At 34.6% G+C, this 15,873-nt stretch overlaps 3 protein-coding genes and 1 long non-coding RNA gene across 4 annotated transcripts; 2 read left to right on the top strand and 2 right to left on the bottom strand.

Moving 5' to 3' along the window:
* The first annotated feature begins 2,886 nt into the window (after nucleotides 1-2,886).
* LOC147550344 (L-type lectin-domain containing receptor kinase IV.1-like) lies at nucleotides 2,887-5,457 on the top strand. The gene is made up of 2 exons (XM_086666168.1): nucleotides 2,887-3,232; nucleotides 3,342-5,457. The coding sequence occupies exons 1-2, from the start codon at nucleotides 3,127-3,129 to the stop codon at nucleotides 5,330-5,332; spliced, it is 2,097 nt and encodes a 698-aa protein (XP_086522294.1). The 5' UTR covers nucleotides 2,887-3,126; the 3' UTR covers nucleotides 5,333-5,457.
* Nucleotides 5,458-6,136: 679 nt separating this feature from the next.
* OHP (one helix protein) lies at nucleotides 6,137-11,941 on the top strand. The gene is made up of 4 exons (XM_086666170.1): nucleotides 6,137-6,207; nucleotides 11,127-11,435; nucleotides 11,519-11,641; nucleotides 11,752-11,941. The coding sequence occupies exons 2-4, from the start codon at nucleotides 11,247-11,249 to the stop codon at nucleotides 11,818-11,820; spliced, it is 381 nt and encodes a 126-aa protein (XP_086522296.1). The 5' UTR covers nucleotides 6,137-6,207; nucleotides 11,127-11,246; the 3' UTR covers nucleotides 11,821-11,941.
* On the bottom strand, nucleotides 9,753-11,121 carry LOC147550343 (uncharacterized). Its single transcript, XR_015236965.1, has 2 exons — nucleotides 10,713-11,121; nucleotides 9,753-10,186 (listed from the first exon to the last, which is right to left on the bottom strand). It is a non-coding gene; the product is annotated as an uncharacterized LOC147550343 (long non-coding RNA).
* Nucleotides 11,942-12,212: 271 nt separating the features above from the next.
* Nucleotides 12,213-15,142, bottom strand: LOC147550341 (FKBP-like peptidyl-prolyl cis-trans isomerase family protein). The gene is made up of 6 exons (XM_086666169.1): nucleotides 14,797-15,142; nucleotides 13,406-13,535; nucleotides 12,993-13,126; nucleotides 12,833-12,912; nucleotides 12,634-12,726; nucleotides 12,213-12,505 (listed from the first exon to the last, which is right to left on the bottom strand). Exons 2-6 carry the CDS (start codon nucleotides 13,512-13,514, stop codon nucleotides 12,355-12,357), a joined length of 567 nt encoding a protein of 188 aa, XP_086522295.1. The 5' UTR covers nucleotides 13,515-13,535; nucleotides 14,797-15,142; the 3' UTR covers nucleotides 12,213-12,354.
* Between the last annotated feature and the right edge of the window lie 731 nt (nucleotides 15,143-15,873).

Below are 15,873 nucleotides of genomic sequence, written 5' to 3'. Positions count from 1 at the left end.
TTTTTCATTTCTCCAGAAATCCCGTATTTTTTATAGTACATTATGAACTAATAGAAATGAATATAAGTTTCAATAAAAAAAAACTAAAACGATAATATAGTTGTTTGTTCATATAACGCTAGTATCTAGTACGCTGTTTTTCTCATGTGTCATGTAGAAAAGATGGAGATGCACAAACATCATTTTTAACCGGTGCACTTATTTTTTTTTCGAGAGAGGATCTCACACCCATTTCTTAGAAGGGCGCGTCTAAAGGGGCCTCCCCAAATTGTTGTAGGCGCCTTCTCAGAGGGGTTGACCGTGGTCAAACCTCCGACAACTGTAGGCGCCCCTCCTCGGGCCGATCAGTCCGAGGCCCAAAGCCTCATTTCGGACTGGACCAGTCCGACATTAGCCGGACCGTCCATACCGATTGTGTTCGGACTGGGCCCAGTCCGAAATGAGGCTTTGGGCATCGGACTGATCAGCCCGATGAAAGATGAATTCGAAGGTATTCCAATTCAAGAATCTGAAGCAAACCCTAATTCCGAAAACGAAAAATGAAAATGTTCCTCCTTTAGATCCTGAATCCAATTCGAACCCGGATACCACACCATCTCAGCCCCTTTCTCCTCGTTCGTTCATCGTTGAGATTATGTGTAAATTTTCTTATTATGTTCATTGTGATCTACTTCACTGGAAAAAAGCAAATGAAAATATTGCTTTAGCTTGGGCTGCTAAATTTGCTACTAAAGATTCAATTTTTGATAAGAATTTTAGTCTTTTGGGTAGTGGAGATGGTAAAGATACGCCATTGTTGTTGAAAGAAGGGCAAAATGTGTTCAAATTTTATGCTAGTGGTAGGAGATTTTGTCAAGGGTTATTAGCTACTATGGAACTTCAAAGTAGACAGGATTTGATATCTAGGGTTTACAATTTAATTGTTCCTTGTAAAGATGAGATCACATTTGAAGTTTATGAATGATGATATGGATCATATAATTTTTGGTCTTGCAAAAAAGAAAGCTGCTAAATTGATGCATAAACAAGTTACTGATTTTAGATTGAGGATTGAGAGAGAAAGAAATTGACTGGGATTGAAGAGGGAGCGCTCGTGGAGGCGCCTAAGCAATTTAGGAAGGCCCCTACAGAGGGGAGGCCCCTACAGCACTTTTGGGAGGCGCCTATAGCCGCACCCTTCTTAGAATTGTCTCGCCATTTCCATGAAGAAACATATCAACATATTTCTTTAAGACACACCTCATTGGCTCATTGAGTCATCTGCCTGCTCCTGTCTATGGTTTATGAAAAGTTCCTTAGATAAGTCTTTCTAGCTTTTTAGAGAATGCTTCCAATTTTAGCAATCCCGGAAGTTCTGACTATAAATTTCGAGATCTAAAATTTGTAGAGTACTTAAGTGGAGCCGATTAACAATAAAATTTTAAGAATATAACTAATAGACGACAAAGATGTGCTAAACACCAACTTATATGATACTTTCAAGTTGTCAAAAAATCGAGAAAAGATTATAACCATAAGATACCCTAAAGGAGATTAAGAGTATATAATTTGAATAGTAAGAGGCAAAGATGTGCTAAACACCACATATATGATCCTTCTAATTGTTTAAAGAACCAAAAAAGTTGGAACTCTAACACTCTCTATGTGAGATTAAGAATATAATCTAAATAATGAAAGAGAGACTTGGTAACATCAATCTATCTTATACTGTTAAGTTCTTCGTCAAAAATACGTAATAAAAAAAGGAACCATAACAACTGTCCTTAATACGCGCATCGAAACCCATTTTTTATTTTAATAACAATATTATGAAGAATTAAATATTTTTCTTGAAGTATCTAGTACCCCACATTCTATAAAAGACATTTTCTATGAATAGATATCTTAGTGTATTATTAAGTATGTAAGTTCTTTTTATAATATATGAATCTTTAGGTGTCTATTTTTAATTATGTATGGATAAAATAAACTCTATGTGGTAAGTTTTTTTTTGTTGAAAGCTCTATGTGCTAAGTTGGAAATTTATATCATGTAATTGTATTTAATTTTTTGCTATTAAGTCCACTTATTTTTTTTGTAATTCATTTAAACTCTATCCAAATTTTATATTTCTTTAAAACTCTTGAGGTCTAATTTGCTTGCCTTCCTCTCTCTATCCCTCTGTCTCTTTCTTGTTTCTGTCATATTGCTTCTAGTAGGGCATCTAAATCTTGGGACCAATTGTGATGTGTGTCAGACAAACTTGGTCAAAATTGTATGGTCAAGAATTAAATTGATTGAACCTTGATAGGTAAGAAAATCAATATTCACCAATAGAGTCAAGGCTTTCTATCCCAAACAAGGCCACCTTTGGGGACCTATTAAATGGTTGTTTTTTAGAGCCAATTTAATTTAATCCAATTGAGATTATTAGGTAAGAGAGCAACCTAATTATAGATGATAGTTGCACACTATCGTCTCTCTCTAGTCTTTGACGACGACAGAAGTATTAGTGGTCGGATGTAATCGCAACAGTGACGAATGAAGACAATAATCAGCAGTGTGATAAAAATGGAAGTGAAGATAAAATTAGGTGTTTCTGCAAAAAGAACAGATATAAGAGAATTTCAAAATATATGTCCATCAAATATTGTTGTTTCTTAAAACAACGGAACTACTTCGTTCAAAGTTTTTGTCCAAATATAGTCTGAAACTAACATGGCATGCTCATTTCCATATTCATATATACTTTTGAGACATACCCGAATAAGAATCTCAAATCAAGTAATATTTTCCATCTAAGAAATTACTTGGAATCTCATTAAATTTTTTGCCCTCGAAGTGATTTTTTCCATCCCCAAAGGAGGGACCCCAAACAATTAAATGACATTCTTCTTATTAATTATTGAAATGAAATTGCTAACGTATCAGTAACAACAATTTAGTCCTCAAAGGACTGACAATTATATATATCTAAAAAGATAAGTCTTTTATTATTCATTTTCTTTGTTTTTCTCGTGAAACTCAGACTCTTCCTTCATACTCAATTACTCATACCCACTTTGATTCTTTGAATTTCTCAATCTAAAGGTCAACAATCTTCAATCCTTACCAAAATTATGGGTCTGGGTTTTCATCAATTTCAACATGCATTTTAGAGAGATCTTGATTTTACTGAGGAGAGAGAGAAGAAGAAGATTTTCCAACCATCCCCAAGAATCCAATCATGTTCATGATGAAGCTTATTGTACTGGTAGAGTTCTTCCTCCTACTACTAATAATGAGTTCTCCTTTAGTTGTCTCAGATGATTCTGGGTTTATCTATAATGGATTCAAAGATGCATCTAATTTGAATCTTGAAGGCATAGCTGGAATCACCCCTAATGGTCTTTTGATGTTAACAAATGATACCAAGTACCAATTTGGTCATGCTTTTTACTCCCATCCTCTTCAATTCAAGAAAAATTCATCATCAGAATCAAAAATTGGTAACTCTAGTACTACTTTCTCTTTCTCTAGTCATTTTGTGTTTGCAATAATGTCCCCAGATGATATAACTGGACAGGGTCTTGCTTTTGTTATTGGACCTGAAAGAGGGATTCCTGGAGCTCTATCAAACCAATATTTAGGACTATTTAATGATTCCAACAATGGGCATCCAGACAACCATGTTGTTGCAGTTGAGTTAGATACTATTTATAATGTTGAGTTCGATTCGATTCAAGGTGATCATGTTGGTATAGATATCAATAGTCTAAAGTCTGTTAAGTCTGCTTCTCCTGGGTACTTTTCGAATACCGGGTATAAGAACCTTAGTCTGAGAGGGCAACCTATGCAAGTATGGGTTGATTATGATGGAGTACTTAAACAACTTAACGTAACGTTAGCTCCAATAAATGAATCTAAACCGAACGATGCGTTATTGTCTTTGAACCAAGATTTGTCTCCTGTTATCTTAGACTCCATGTACTTAGGATTCTCGGCGTCTACCCAAACATTGTTAACTTTTCATTATATCTTAGGATGGAGTTTTAAGATTAACGGGGAAGCTCAAATGCTCAATCTCTCGAGCCTCCCTGAGCTCCCTATGTTTGATGAAGAGCTCACTCAAATTCAAATAGTGCACAAGCATTCGAAGGTGTTGATAATTGGGTTGGTAATTGTTGTCCCGATTTTCATGTTGGTGTTGATCATTGGTCTTGTCTTTGTAATAAGGAAGAGGAAGTTTGCAGAAATTGTGGAGGATTGGGAAGTTGTTTACGAGACTCATAGATTTTCGTATAAACATCTATATAAGGCGACAGATGGATTTTCGGAGGATGAAGTTATCGGAAACGGTGCCTTCGGTAAGGTTTACCATGGTGTGTTACCCACCTCTAACATCGAAGTTGCTATTAAGAAAGTCTCTCATGATTCTGCACAAGGAATGGAGCAATTTATAGCAGAGATTGTTAGTATTGGGAAGCTTCGTCACCGAAACTTGGTAAGACTATTGGGTTATTGCCGGCGAAAAGGAGAGTTGCTATTGGTTTATGATTTCATGCCTAATGGAAGTCTAGACAAGTTCATCTTTCGTCAATCAAGTTTATCATCATTAGGAAGATTACCATCATCATCATTGCTTAATTGGAGTAAAAGATTCCAAATCATCAAAGGGGTAGGCTCTGGACTACATTATCTACATGAAGGATGCAAACAAGTTGTCGTTCATAGAGACATCAAGGCTGGTAATGTTTTATTAGATCATGAAATGAATGGGAGTTTAGGTGATTTTGGGCTCGCAATATTATTCGATCATGGAAGGGATACTGCTCCAACTTCCTCAGTTGTTGGTACAGCAGGTTATCTTGCACCGGAAATGAATAGAATTGGGATGGCTTCAACAAGAACAGATGTATATGCATTTGGGGCTTTCTTACTCGAAGTTGCTTGTGGTAAGAGACCCATAGAACTAAAGACGTTCGCCCCGCCAGGGGAGGCTCAAGGTCTAATCTATCTTGTGGATTGGGTTCTATCTTGTTATAGAAAAGGCTCGATTCTGCAGATAAGTGATCCAAATCTTAGAAGTGAATATGTTGAAGAAGAGATGGCTCTGGTGCTAAATCTAGGTTTACTTTGTTGTCATACTGATCCTTCAGCTAGGCCGACCATGAGACAAGTTATGCAGTATTTGAATGGAGATATTGCTCTTCTCCAGTCAGACCTATTGATCCTTGAAAAGAGCGAGATGATCAATCAGGCATTTGCAGGTGACAAAAGCGTCGGCAGTGTATACCCTTTTCGAGCAGATGACATGGACACCGGATCATCGTCGCCAGTTGCGAACGATTCAGTCTCATCTTGCACTAGTTGATTTTTGGAGTTAAAATAGAGGTATAATGATCAGTGACCTGTACATGTTTATATATTTAGTACATTTATACAGTTTTGAGAGGTTGTCGTTGCTGAATTCAAATCAAATCCAAATAAGTTCACAAATCATTTTCTCATCTTATTGTCGATGTGGTTGTTATCATAATGGTGGTTCTAGTGAAGGAAGGTATATGTCCATTTCTTGGCCTAACTTTTAGGAAAACTGATTTTCTGGCATGAAGCCTTGAAGGGGTTCATGAAGATGATCAACCTTCTTGATCATGGTTTTTTCCTCTTGGTGGGGTTGGTGTTGTAAATTGAGTGTAATAATTACATTGATGAAGTTGCTCAATGTTAGTCTCCTCCATTATTTGGTATCTCGATACGTATGATGTATCTATCTCATGCTAAACCATCACCTCTCTCTCGCACGCACAAATTGGTCTCATAAAACTGATGAAGGTTGTGTGAGGAGTACTGGTAACTCTATAAGTGTGAGGGAAAGTCTCTTCTCTCGAGCTCGCTTTTAGGGTAAAAGTAGCCCACGACCCCTTCGGGCAAATAAAAGCCACACCACACCCACAAGGGTTTCAGACCCCAATTTACTAAATTTCTACCCGAATTGCTATCATTGACTTTAAAGAGTTCCTAATGGGCATACTGACAACCATAGAGAGAAAAAGACACATTGTTGGTGTGCAAGTATATAATATACTTGTGATGGGCAATAATTTTGAACTCAAATTGATTGGTGGGTCATACTGAATGATTTGTGACATACTAGTTCACAATCTCAGAAAGATCTAGTAGTTGTGGGTTAGGTCTCTATGAGTGAGTCAACTTGTCAACTAAACTGACCAAGATAAGACCCAAAAAGTAATCAAAAATGATGCTATGCCCGGCGGTTTTCCCGGCCCAATCCCGGCCAGCCGAGTTGGCACGCCAACCGGGCATAGCATCCTGAGTTGGCAGCGTAAAGAGGGTGATTTATCAATATTTACAATTTGGTCCCTAATATTTGATGCTATCTGAGTTGAGTCCCTTTTTTACTCATAACCAAAACACGGGATTGCTATTCACTTTCCCTCTTCCAACTAAAAGCTAGGGTTTCCTGCCAACAAAAAGAAACTAAAAGCTAGGGTTTCCTTGATTTTGAACTCTCAACTCGATTCCAGCAAGGTTTTGCTTCAAATCACTCGAGAAATACCGCTCCTTCACAAGAATCAGACTGTTGGCGTTAGACTTCTCTCTCTCTTTCTCTCTCTAAAAACCGCTCTTCTCAGGTCGGTTTAACCTCAAAACCACTTAATTGAATCATCCAAAACCGCTTTTTAGCTCTAAAAACCGCTTATAAGCTTTTGCTCGGTTACTTCAAAACTGCTTAATAGCTCCATTATTGTGATTTTAAGCTTTTTGCTTGTCTAATACAGAGATTTGAAGTTCTGAACGGAAAACTCCAAATTGGTCTGTGAATAGAACCGTGAGTGAAAAATTTAGGTTAAGAATCAAACGAACAGCAACCGACCTTTGAGTTTTAGGGGGGGGTAGTGGTTGGGGACATTGGGGGACATTTTCATGTCCCCCAATGTCCGTGTTATTGGTTGGGGACATTTGAAATGTCCCCAAATGTCCGTGTTATTGGTTGGGGACATTTCAAATGTCTCCAAATGTCCGTGTTATTGGTTGGAGACATTTCAAATGTCCCCAAATGTCTGTGTTATTCGTTCGGGACACGAAATTAGGGACATTTCAAGACAAATTGTTTTTGGGGACATTTGGAGACATTTTAGTGTAAATTTGGAGAGCTTTTGGAGAGAAAATGTCTCTCAAAATATGGAAGACACTTGGGGACATTTGAGTAAGGAAGATAATAAAAATAATTATTATTACCAAATCATATTATAATAATATTATCTTATTATTATATTACTACATTATTGTATTATTATTATTATTACTATTATTATTATTATTATTATTATTATTATTATTATTATTATTATTATTATTATTATTATCAAATCATATTATAATAATATTATCTTATTATTATATTACTACATTATTGTATTATTATTATTACTATTATATTATTAATATTATTATTATTATATTATTATTATTATTATATTATTATTATTATGAAATCATATTATTATAATATTATCTTATTATTATATTATTATATTATTGTATTATTATTACATTATATTATATTATATTATATCATATTATATTATATTATATTATATTATATTATATTATATTATATTATATTATATTATATTATATTATATTATATTATATTATATTATATTATATTATATTATATTATATTATATTATATTATATTATATTATTATTATATTATTATTATTATATTAATATTTAACTATATTAAATAATAAAAATATTTACTAATTGTCCATCAATGTCCACAGATATCTACAGATGTCTACGAAAGTCGAAAAATATATATTTGGAAATATTAATTAATTTTTTTTATTTCATATGGTAAGACAGTAATAATATTAAAAATAATAAATATCAACTAAATATCTATCAATGTCCACAGATATTCACGGATGTCTACGAAAGTCGAAAAATATATTTTCAAAGTAGTAGGGCAAATTTATTTCGTATGATTAGACAATAATGATTACATTAAAATAATAAATGTCTACCAATTGCCATCAATGTCCTCAGATATCCACAGATGTCCACAAAAGTCGAGAAATATATTATTGAAACAGGAGTACAAATATATTATTTTATGTGGTTTGACAATAATGATAATATTCAAATAATAAATGTCTACCAATTATCCTTCAATGATGAGATGATAATAATAATAATAATAATAATAATAATAATAATAATAATAATAATAATAATAATAATAATATCCACTACACATTTTGTCCATGGATTCAATATGTTGAAATGTCCCCAAGACATTTTGTCCATGAACCAAATGTCTTGAAATGTCTCTGAGACATTTTGTCTATGAATCAAATGTCCTGAAATGTCCATAAAGACATTTTGTCTACGGACAAATGTCCCGAAATGTCTTGAAATGTCTCTGGAACATTTTGTCTCTGAGTGTCCTCCAATGTCCTGAACCACTACCCCCCCCTTAGTTTATCACATCATTTTCAGGTATTTCGTTAGGTTTCAAATAATTTTGGTCAAATTTTGTCCTACATTGGTTTGGTTTAAGTTCTAATAGGTTCATTTGGCTAGATTTTTCCTAATTTTGGTGAAATTGGTATGAAATATGGTCTGAAATAGGTCTAATTAATCTGAAAAAAATGGTCTAATTAGTACAATGGTTCAAATTGGTTCAAATTACATTATTAATTGGTTCAATCATAGATGTATTAAACTCAGGCGAGTCTCAGATGTTGACAAGTCGTAATCATATGTATCAAACTCAAGCGAGTCACGAGCAGAGGTGAGGGTGGAGGTCGAATATCCCCTCCAACCTCTCTGCTCCCCCAATGGTTAGTTATTCTCAAATTCTGACAGTTAGAAAATATAGTCGTCGACTCATACATAATCTCTTATAAAGCTTGAACAAGACAACAAACTATTATGAAAGACATATATGCTATCATCTAATAAGATGCCATAATTCTCATTCATACAAACTATACTGTTTCATCTTCTAAGACTCGAAAATGTAAACATTGATCTTGAAATTCTTGATATCAACCAGCTCCCAAGCACAAACATCACCTTCAACTAAATGATGTCTAACACAAGCTGAATCTAGGCTTTTTATCTTTTGAAGTGTGCTTCGCATTTGTATAATATGTTTCCGCTTGTTTTCTATTGTCTCAGAAAATTCTTGGACCTGTTCTTGAAGGGATTCAGTGAATACTTAGTGAGTCGTTTCCTTAAGTTCTTAATTGAAGTACGCAAAGTCGCGGTGGAGAAGGCAGCCATCCAAGCAGGTGCCTTTGGGCGCACTATAGGTGGAGCTGGTCCTACTATGCGTTACTAATGATAGCGAGGAGGGCGATGAAGAATAATGTGTGATTTGTGATACAAAATGTTTGAATAATTGAGATCAAATGTAATGAAGAGGCTGATTTAATGTCTTGTTTTGTTTACTGAATCAATGAAAAGTTGTTTGGTTTTAAAGAAGCTTTTTAGTTGACAATATTATAATTTTTTAACTCATAAAACAACCTAAGGAACACTCGGAATGTATCACAAAGTTTAGGATGACCCTGACATTTAAAATTCGAGGACTTCCATTTTTTTCTCGAAAGAGTTTGTGCATTAAACCATAACCCTTTTAGGAAGTAAAGAGTCTACCGATAAATACATTTAGACTAGTTCTTTCTGTCCATGTCAATCTAAACAAGCAAGAAAGAAGAGAACTTGAGTAGCTCAAGGTAACTTATACATGGTTATGTTTTGAATGTTAAATATCATATAAATGACCACCTGAAGTTTAAAAACTACATAAATTGGTACAATAACTGAAATACATCTGTTACTAAATAAAAATATGCACAAACTAAAAGTAGTTAAAGGTCATCCATCTTTCAAAAGAGAAAAGAATATAAAGTTAGAAGGATCCTAGATAGGAATAAATGTCATGGGCTTCTGTTTAATCATCCAATATCGCAGCGTCATGGTTTTTCATCGACAACCGACAGGAACCCAGGGAAGCAACTCGCAAAATTTGTGCATAACCTTGTATACTTCGATTATCAAAGCGAAGAGAATGAAAAGAACTCTTCTTCTGCAATATTTGTACAAACGTTGTATACTTCAATTAAGAATCTTGGGAAACGACTTGCCGTATATACGCTGAATCCTTCAGGAACAGATCCAAGAATTTCTTGAGACAAAAGAATACAAGCAGAAAAACATTATACAAATGCAAACTTCAAAAAGACAAAAAGAACACATGATTGGTTCTCTTTCTTTTACGGAATACATGAGAACACATCACCTATTTAACCAATTTGAACCTTTTCAGCCCTAAACGGAACCAATTAATGAAGTAACTTGAACCAATCTGAACCATAGAACTAAATTGAGCCTATTTCACACTAATTAGACCATATTTCACACCAATTTCATCAAAATTTAACCATTTTGAGCATATTTCAGACCAATTTGAGCCAAATTTGAACCAAGGGCAACATTTAGGGAGAAATTGTCGTATTAAAATCTAAGTCAAATTTGAACATATTGCAGACCAATTTCAACCATATGGTTTAATCTTGGGGCAAAGTCTAAGCAAAATCAATAACATGACATATGTAATTACAACAATCTAATGACCTAAAATATAAAACAATCACATTAGAAAATAGAAAAAATTCAACAAGTTTAAATTTGTAGAGAGAGAGATAGAGAACCTGGATCAACTTAAATTAGAGAGAAAGAAGACCTCGTTTTGCCTTTTTAGATGAAGAAGAACCACAACCCAAGACGAGAAAAGTCGAGTTACTTCCATAAATAAATCGAGTTGATAGATTATGAAGAGGAATTGAAACCCTTAGGTTCGCACTTTAGATGAAGAAGAACAAAAGAAAGAAACCCTAAGTTTCAGCTGAAAAACAGAAGGCAAGTTTTAGAAAGAGATGTTTTATCTTCTTTCAATAGAAGCACTTTTTTGTAATTAAACTACTTTGTAGGGACCATTTAGGAAATATCTTAAATCCCTCCCAAACTGCTAATCCACCTGTAATGCTATGCCCGGTTGGCTCGCCAACTCAGCGGGCCGGGTTTCAGCCGGGATTGGCACCGGGCATAGCATCATTTTTGAAAAGTAATGGGTAGATAAGGTTTATAGGAGAATGAAAAGCAATGGCTGCCATTTTTTCCCTTAGTTATCAGAACAAACTAGTAACAAAATCAGAAAGAATCAGAATTAGAAGAAAAGAGAAAGGATGACAACCTTATCAGCACTTTCTTCTTCTCCTTTCCTGCCCACAAGATCTCTTCAAGGGTTTCAATCATTATCTCATCATCATGGTTCTCTCCCCTTGTACAAGTCTTCCTCTTTTAATCAACAACCCAGAATCTCCAACAAGCCCATCTCATCTTTCACAGTCCGGGCAGCTAAGGTTCCTTCTGGGGTAAGTTCTTAGACTCTTGTTTTTCCTCAATATCTTCTTCTTCTTCTTCACTCATTTGTTTCATGGGTTCCTTTTATTTTCAGGTGGAATTTCCCAAAGTAAAGCCAACCTTTATACCCCCATTTCTTGGATTCACAAAAACAGCAGAAATATGGAACTCTAGAGCTTGTATGATTGGTCTTATTGGGACATTCATAGTTGAACTTGTGAGTCTTTCAAACCTTCAATCATTTGATATTCATATATACTAATAATCTCTGTTTTCTTTTTTGAGATTGTGTGATCATATATTTGATCCTGGTATTAATGATTTCAGATATTGAACAAGGGTATACTTCAGATTATTGGAGTTGAAGTGGGAAAAGGGCTTGATATACCTCTCTGAAAATGTTTTATATATCAAAAGTTATTATATTTGCAAGTCATGTACTTAAAGTTGATTTCAAGTCAACTTTAAATTGTTTTTAATGCAATTAGTGAATGCAATCCTAATGGCTTAATCTCAATTTTTTGTGTAAAGAAAAGTTGCAACTAACTTTAATGAGTGTAGATAGATAGAGAGATCGGTCGAAAAATCGTGATGTACCCAAGTTGCCCGAGGACAATGTTTTATCGGAATGTGTTGAATCCTGATCTACAAAACTCCAGGCTTTACTGGAACAGTCCGAACAAAACTTTCCTATATTACCTTATTTTGTGCTCAGATTTCCATTGACAAAAATTTTGTGATGAAATCGATTACGAACTAGAACAAATCATAGATGAACACTTCTCAGCTATGCTAAAATTGTTATATGTAATATATAGTCTCAAACCTAAAGCATAATAATGTTGTCGGTAAGGTTTACACGAAAATGATAAATATTGTTTTCAATATCCTCATTAGTAACAAGGTCGCTGTAAGAATAAGTGAGAAATCCTATTTCCCTTTTCCTTTACCCTTACCCTGACCTTTCTTGCCATCCAGTTTCGCCTGCACACGGGCAGCTGCTGCTGCTTTCGCTTCTTCTCTCTTCTTCTTCTCTTCCTCTTTAGTCGCAGCAGCCATTTCTCTCTGCTTCTTTAGCTCACTGATTAGAATTTGAAAACGAATCGTCTCATTAAATACTATCTAATTGAATGTTCAGATGGAACAACAACCCGAAAACAAATAGAAGCCGAAGTACTAATTCATGAGAGAGAAGGAAATACAACTTACTCTAGCCGAGCCCTCTCTTCAGAAACACTACCCACACTCGAACCTTTTCTTGGCCTGCAAGCTACCAACTCAACCTCGAAAACAAGAGTTGAACTGCATATAAACGGAAACAATACATGTTTTGGATAAACTATAATTAAATTTCATTTAAAACTATATTGTTAATAGAATTGGCCATTAAAAAGAAAAGAGATATTACTCTGGAGGTATTTCAGGTGGAGACCCCGCACTTCCATAGGCGTATTCTGGCTTACAAACAATTTTTGCAACTTCGCCAACCTATAGGAATGGCAAAAGATTGGATAAGTAATGAATTTCACTTCAGTATTTACGGAGAAGTGGACAAGAAAGAAAAAAACCTTCATGGTTTTCAAGGCTATATCCCAAGCTTTGATCACAGATCCTTGTCCAACCTCAAAAGAGAACAATGTATTATCTTCATGAGTAGTGTCAAAGACTTCACCTGTTTCAGCTAGAGTGCCTTCATAATGAACTGCTCAGAACCAAGATAATAATGAAAAACATTAGCCTACTTATACTAAAATGTTCCACTGATTGTTTTTGCAAAATTTTATTCAAGTTATGTTAACGGATAAATTACCAACAAACTAGACAATAACGACATCAGAGGAATCAAACACACCATTGTAAAGGTTAGATTCTCTTCTGAAAGAACTCATTGAATAGGATATGATTGTAAGAATGACTCTTTAATAATCTAACGGTTATATTACTAGAAAGAGCCATCAAAGACCAAGCAAAAGGGAAATACCATCAACAAGTGGAAGGCTCTCTGTTGGAGAAATAGCATCGGCCTTAGCTTGCCTTACAACAGTCTTGATAACACCACCATCCCCTGTCAAATCAATTTCACCGCCCATGGTTGCTTAAGTCAAGATAACCTGTTTGGACATTGTCAAAGGGAAAATGAGAAAGCATGAGCGCATACAACATGATAGATAGATTTCAGAATCAGATGGCCGCACAACTCTATCAAAGGAATGCGTTAGTACGAGCAAATGCCAGCCGGAACTTACTTTATGATACAAAAATAACGGAGTATTAAACATACTTGAAAGCTTGACTAGTGTGACTCATAAGTCTGAACTAAAAGGCAAATTATTACCCAATTTCTAAAATCCACCTTCCCGTTAAGAAATATGACGCGTAAGCCAATGACATGCACCTATTTAATGGCTTAAGAAAGAAAAACGTAAGAACAAGAACACAACCTTCTTATATGACTAAATATGCAATAAATACTTCTCAAGTTCCATGTCGTAATTGATTATGGCAATCCACATTGTCTATGATATATCGTGCCCTAGTGCCACCTATATATACACCACGGTGTACGGTTTACCTGTTAAACTTGTGGTCATGAAATTCAAACCAATTGGCAATGAGTGGAGAGGACTCAAACATTTCTTGGTTACTGGATCACCCTTCTTCCGTGTGGAACTATTCAAACACACCCCTTTGTCTGTGACGTTTTTTAGCCTAACACATGATTTTTTTCTTTTCGGGTAACGTGTAGCATGTGTGGCTTTTAAACCTATCACGTGTGAGACTATTCTCTCTGTACCAACCTAATTAGCAACTTCATTATTTGGACTCCACAAATGAAGGAGTTTACAACTGCATCAATAGATTCACAATACAAAAATTCATGAAGCCTACTTCCATTTTCATTTCGAATTTCCATTTGCAATTGAAGTGACATTTAATGACCATAACAATCCTACTAATCATTGTCACTAGAGCGAAAATACATAAAGCGTTTAGCTCTTAAGTTAAATCCTTATTGAGTATTCATGACAAATCCACAAGATAGTTCCCAAAACAGAATAACAAGCTGAACTCAATTCAAACAATGATTAAATCAGTGAAAATGGTTCTTATGAACAAACTCAATCTCGATTCCAATTGAGATAAATAGTGATAGATTTTCAATGATTTCTACCCCTTTGTTCCAAAATTGAACAAAAGAACTACGAAATTGGCCAATCAGTATAAATAACAGAAAACAAGAAAAAAAAAACCTACTAGTTAACGAGATTGAATTTAGTAACTAGAAAAAAAACCTAAAAAAGATTACAAAGCTTGTAAGTATAACAAAACCTAGGGTTTCAGAATTTGAGGAGAAAAACTAGGGTTACTTACTTGTAGCTATAGTTATGATGAAATAGTGGTTAGTAGAACCGAAAGGGAAGAGTCTGAATTTTGTGAGAGATTTTGAGTGTTGTAAAGGATGCCTGCCATAGACGTCAGATTGTTCCCCCTTTTTCCTCTCTTTTCTTTCGTCTCCTGCCCTAAAAACCCCCTTTATACTGTTATCGAATATTTTACACGTGTGACAGTGTTAAATTATTGCCCAATTGTTCTACTTTGAACGCCCTCCCTTTCCATTCCTCGGCCCATTCCTCACTTGGCACTCCCTACTTTTTCCATTTTTGTTCTTTGGCGCCCGAGCGCTCCTTGGCTTTTTCTTCTTCTTTTGTATATCATCAAAATAATTAGATTTTTTCGTGTTCCTTTTATGGATATCATCTACAACTCGCTAATTGAAGAAAGAGACCAACAATAGGGTTCAAAAAATTTCTTCTTAGATCTTTTCATAATTTGACCTTTTATTACAACGTTTGAAATTTTTTTGAATTGGTAAAATCTTTGGAAAGTATTTATCTAAGTTGTTTTCGAGTAGATTTAGACGGTTCAGACAGGACTTTATGAGGTCTAGCCTTTGGCTCTAGGATACTGGACAATCCCAAGACTTTAAGTTTCTCTTTCTCTTACTCTTGAGTTAAAAAAAAAGAAATCAACTAATAATGTGCACTTTAGCTAACGGTTGTGAGGGAAATGATTTATTGAAAGACCAAATTTGGAGGATATTTTCTGTCAAATTACAAAACAAAATACTACAAAATGAAACTTGTTATGTGCTTCAAGAAAATTGAGTTATCTAATTTTGAAATACAAAGTCTTTCATATGATGAATCATTTCAAATCGTATCTTAAAAAAAGTATTTCGCTACTAGTTAATTCTATAGTAAAAAGCTCTCTTAAGTTTAACGCGGGAAAATAAAATGTGATGATTAAAAATCTGATTCGAATTTGACTTTTTGCACACGAGAATGAATAAGGAATAACATTCTAAAGAGATATGATTCCTCCACAAAGTAAATTCATAGTAGGGGCAGACTGCAGATGGGCTCCCCATTCTCTTACCTTTGAAGTCGT

Source organism: Eschscholzia californica, unplaced genomic scaffold (assembly GCF_041429995.1).
Source record: "Eschscholzia californica isolate CP2 unplaced genomic scaffold, dmEscCali1.0.p SCAF_3, whole genome shotgun sequence".
Classification (NCBI taxonomy): Eukaryota; Viridiplantae; Streptophyta; class Magnoliopsida; order Ranunculales; family Papaveraceae; genus Eschscholzia; species Eschscholzia californica.
This window is presented reverse-complemented; position numbering and strand designations above follow the sequence as displayed.

Excerpts from the sequence above, each read along its gene's own strand:
- OHP (XM_086666170.1), top strand. The coding sequence starts at position 11,247 with ATGACAACCTTATCAGCACTTTCTTCTTCTCCTTTCCTGCCCACAAGA. Across the intron at positions 11,436-11,518 it reads CAGCTAAGGTTCCTTCTGGG|GTGGAATTTCCCAAAGTAAA; the intron begins GTAAGTTCTTAG and ends TTTTATTTTCAG. Across the intron at positions 11,642-11,751 it reads GGACATTCATAGTTGAACTT|ATATTGAACAAGGGTATACT; the intron begins GTGAGTCTTTCA and ends TAATGATTTCAG.
- LOC147550344 (XM_086666168.1), top strand. The coding sequence starts at position 3,127 with ATGCATTTTAGAGAGATCTTGATTTTACTGAGGAGAGAGAGAAGAAGA. Across the intron at positions 3,233-3,341 it reads TGATGAAGCTTATTGTACTG|GCATAGCTGGAATCACCCCT; the intron begins GTAGAGTTCTTC and ends TGAATCTTGAAG.
- LOC147550341 (XM_086666169.1), bottom strand. The coding sequence starts at position 13,514 with ATGGGCGGTGAAATTGATTTGACAGGGGATGGTGGTGTTATCAAGACT. Across the intron at positions 12,913-12,992 it reads TAGCCTTGAAAACCATGAAG|GTTGGCGAAGTTGCAAAAAT; the intron begins GTTTTTTTCTTT and ends CCATTCCTATAG. Across the intron at positions 12,506-12,633 it reads GAAGAGAGGGCTCGGCTAGA|TGAGCTAAAGAAGCAGAGAG; the intron begins GTAAGTTGTATT and ends AATTCTAATCAG.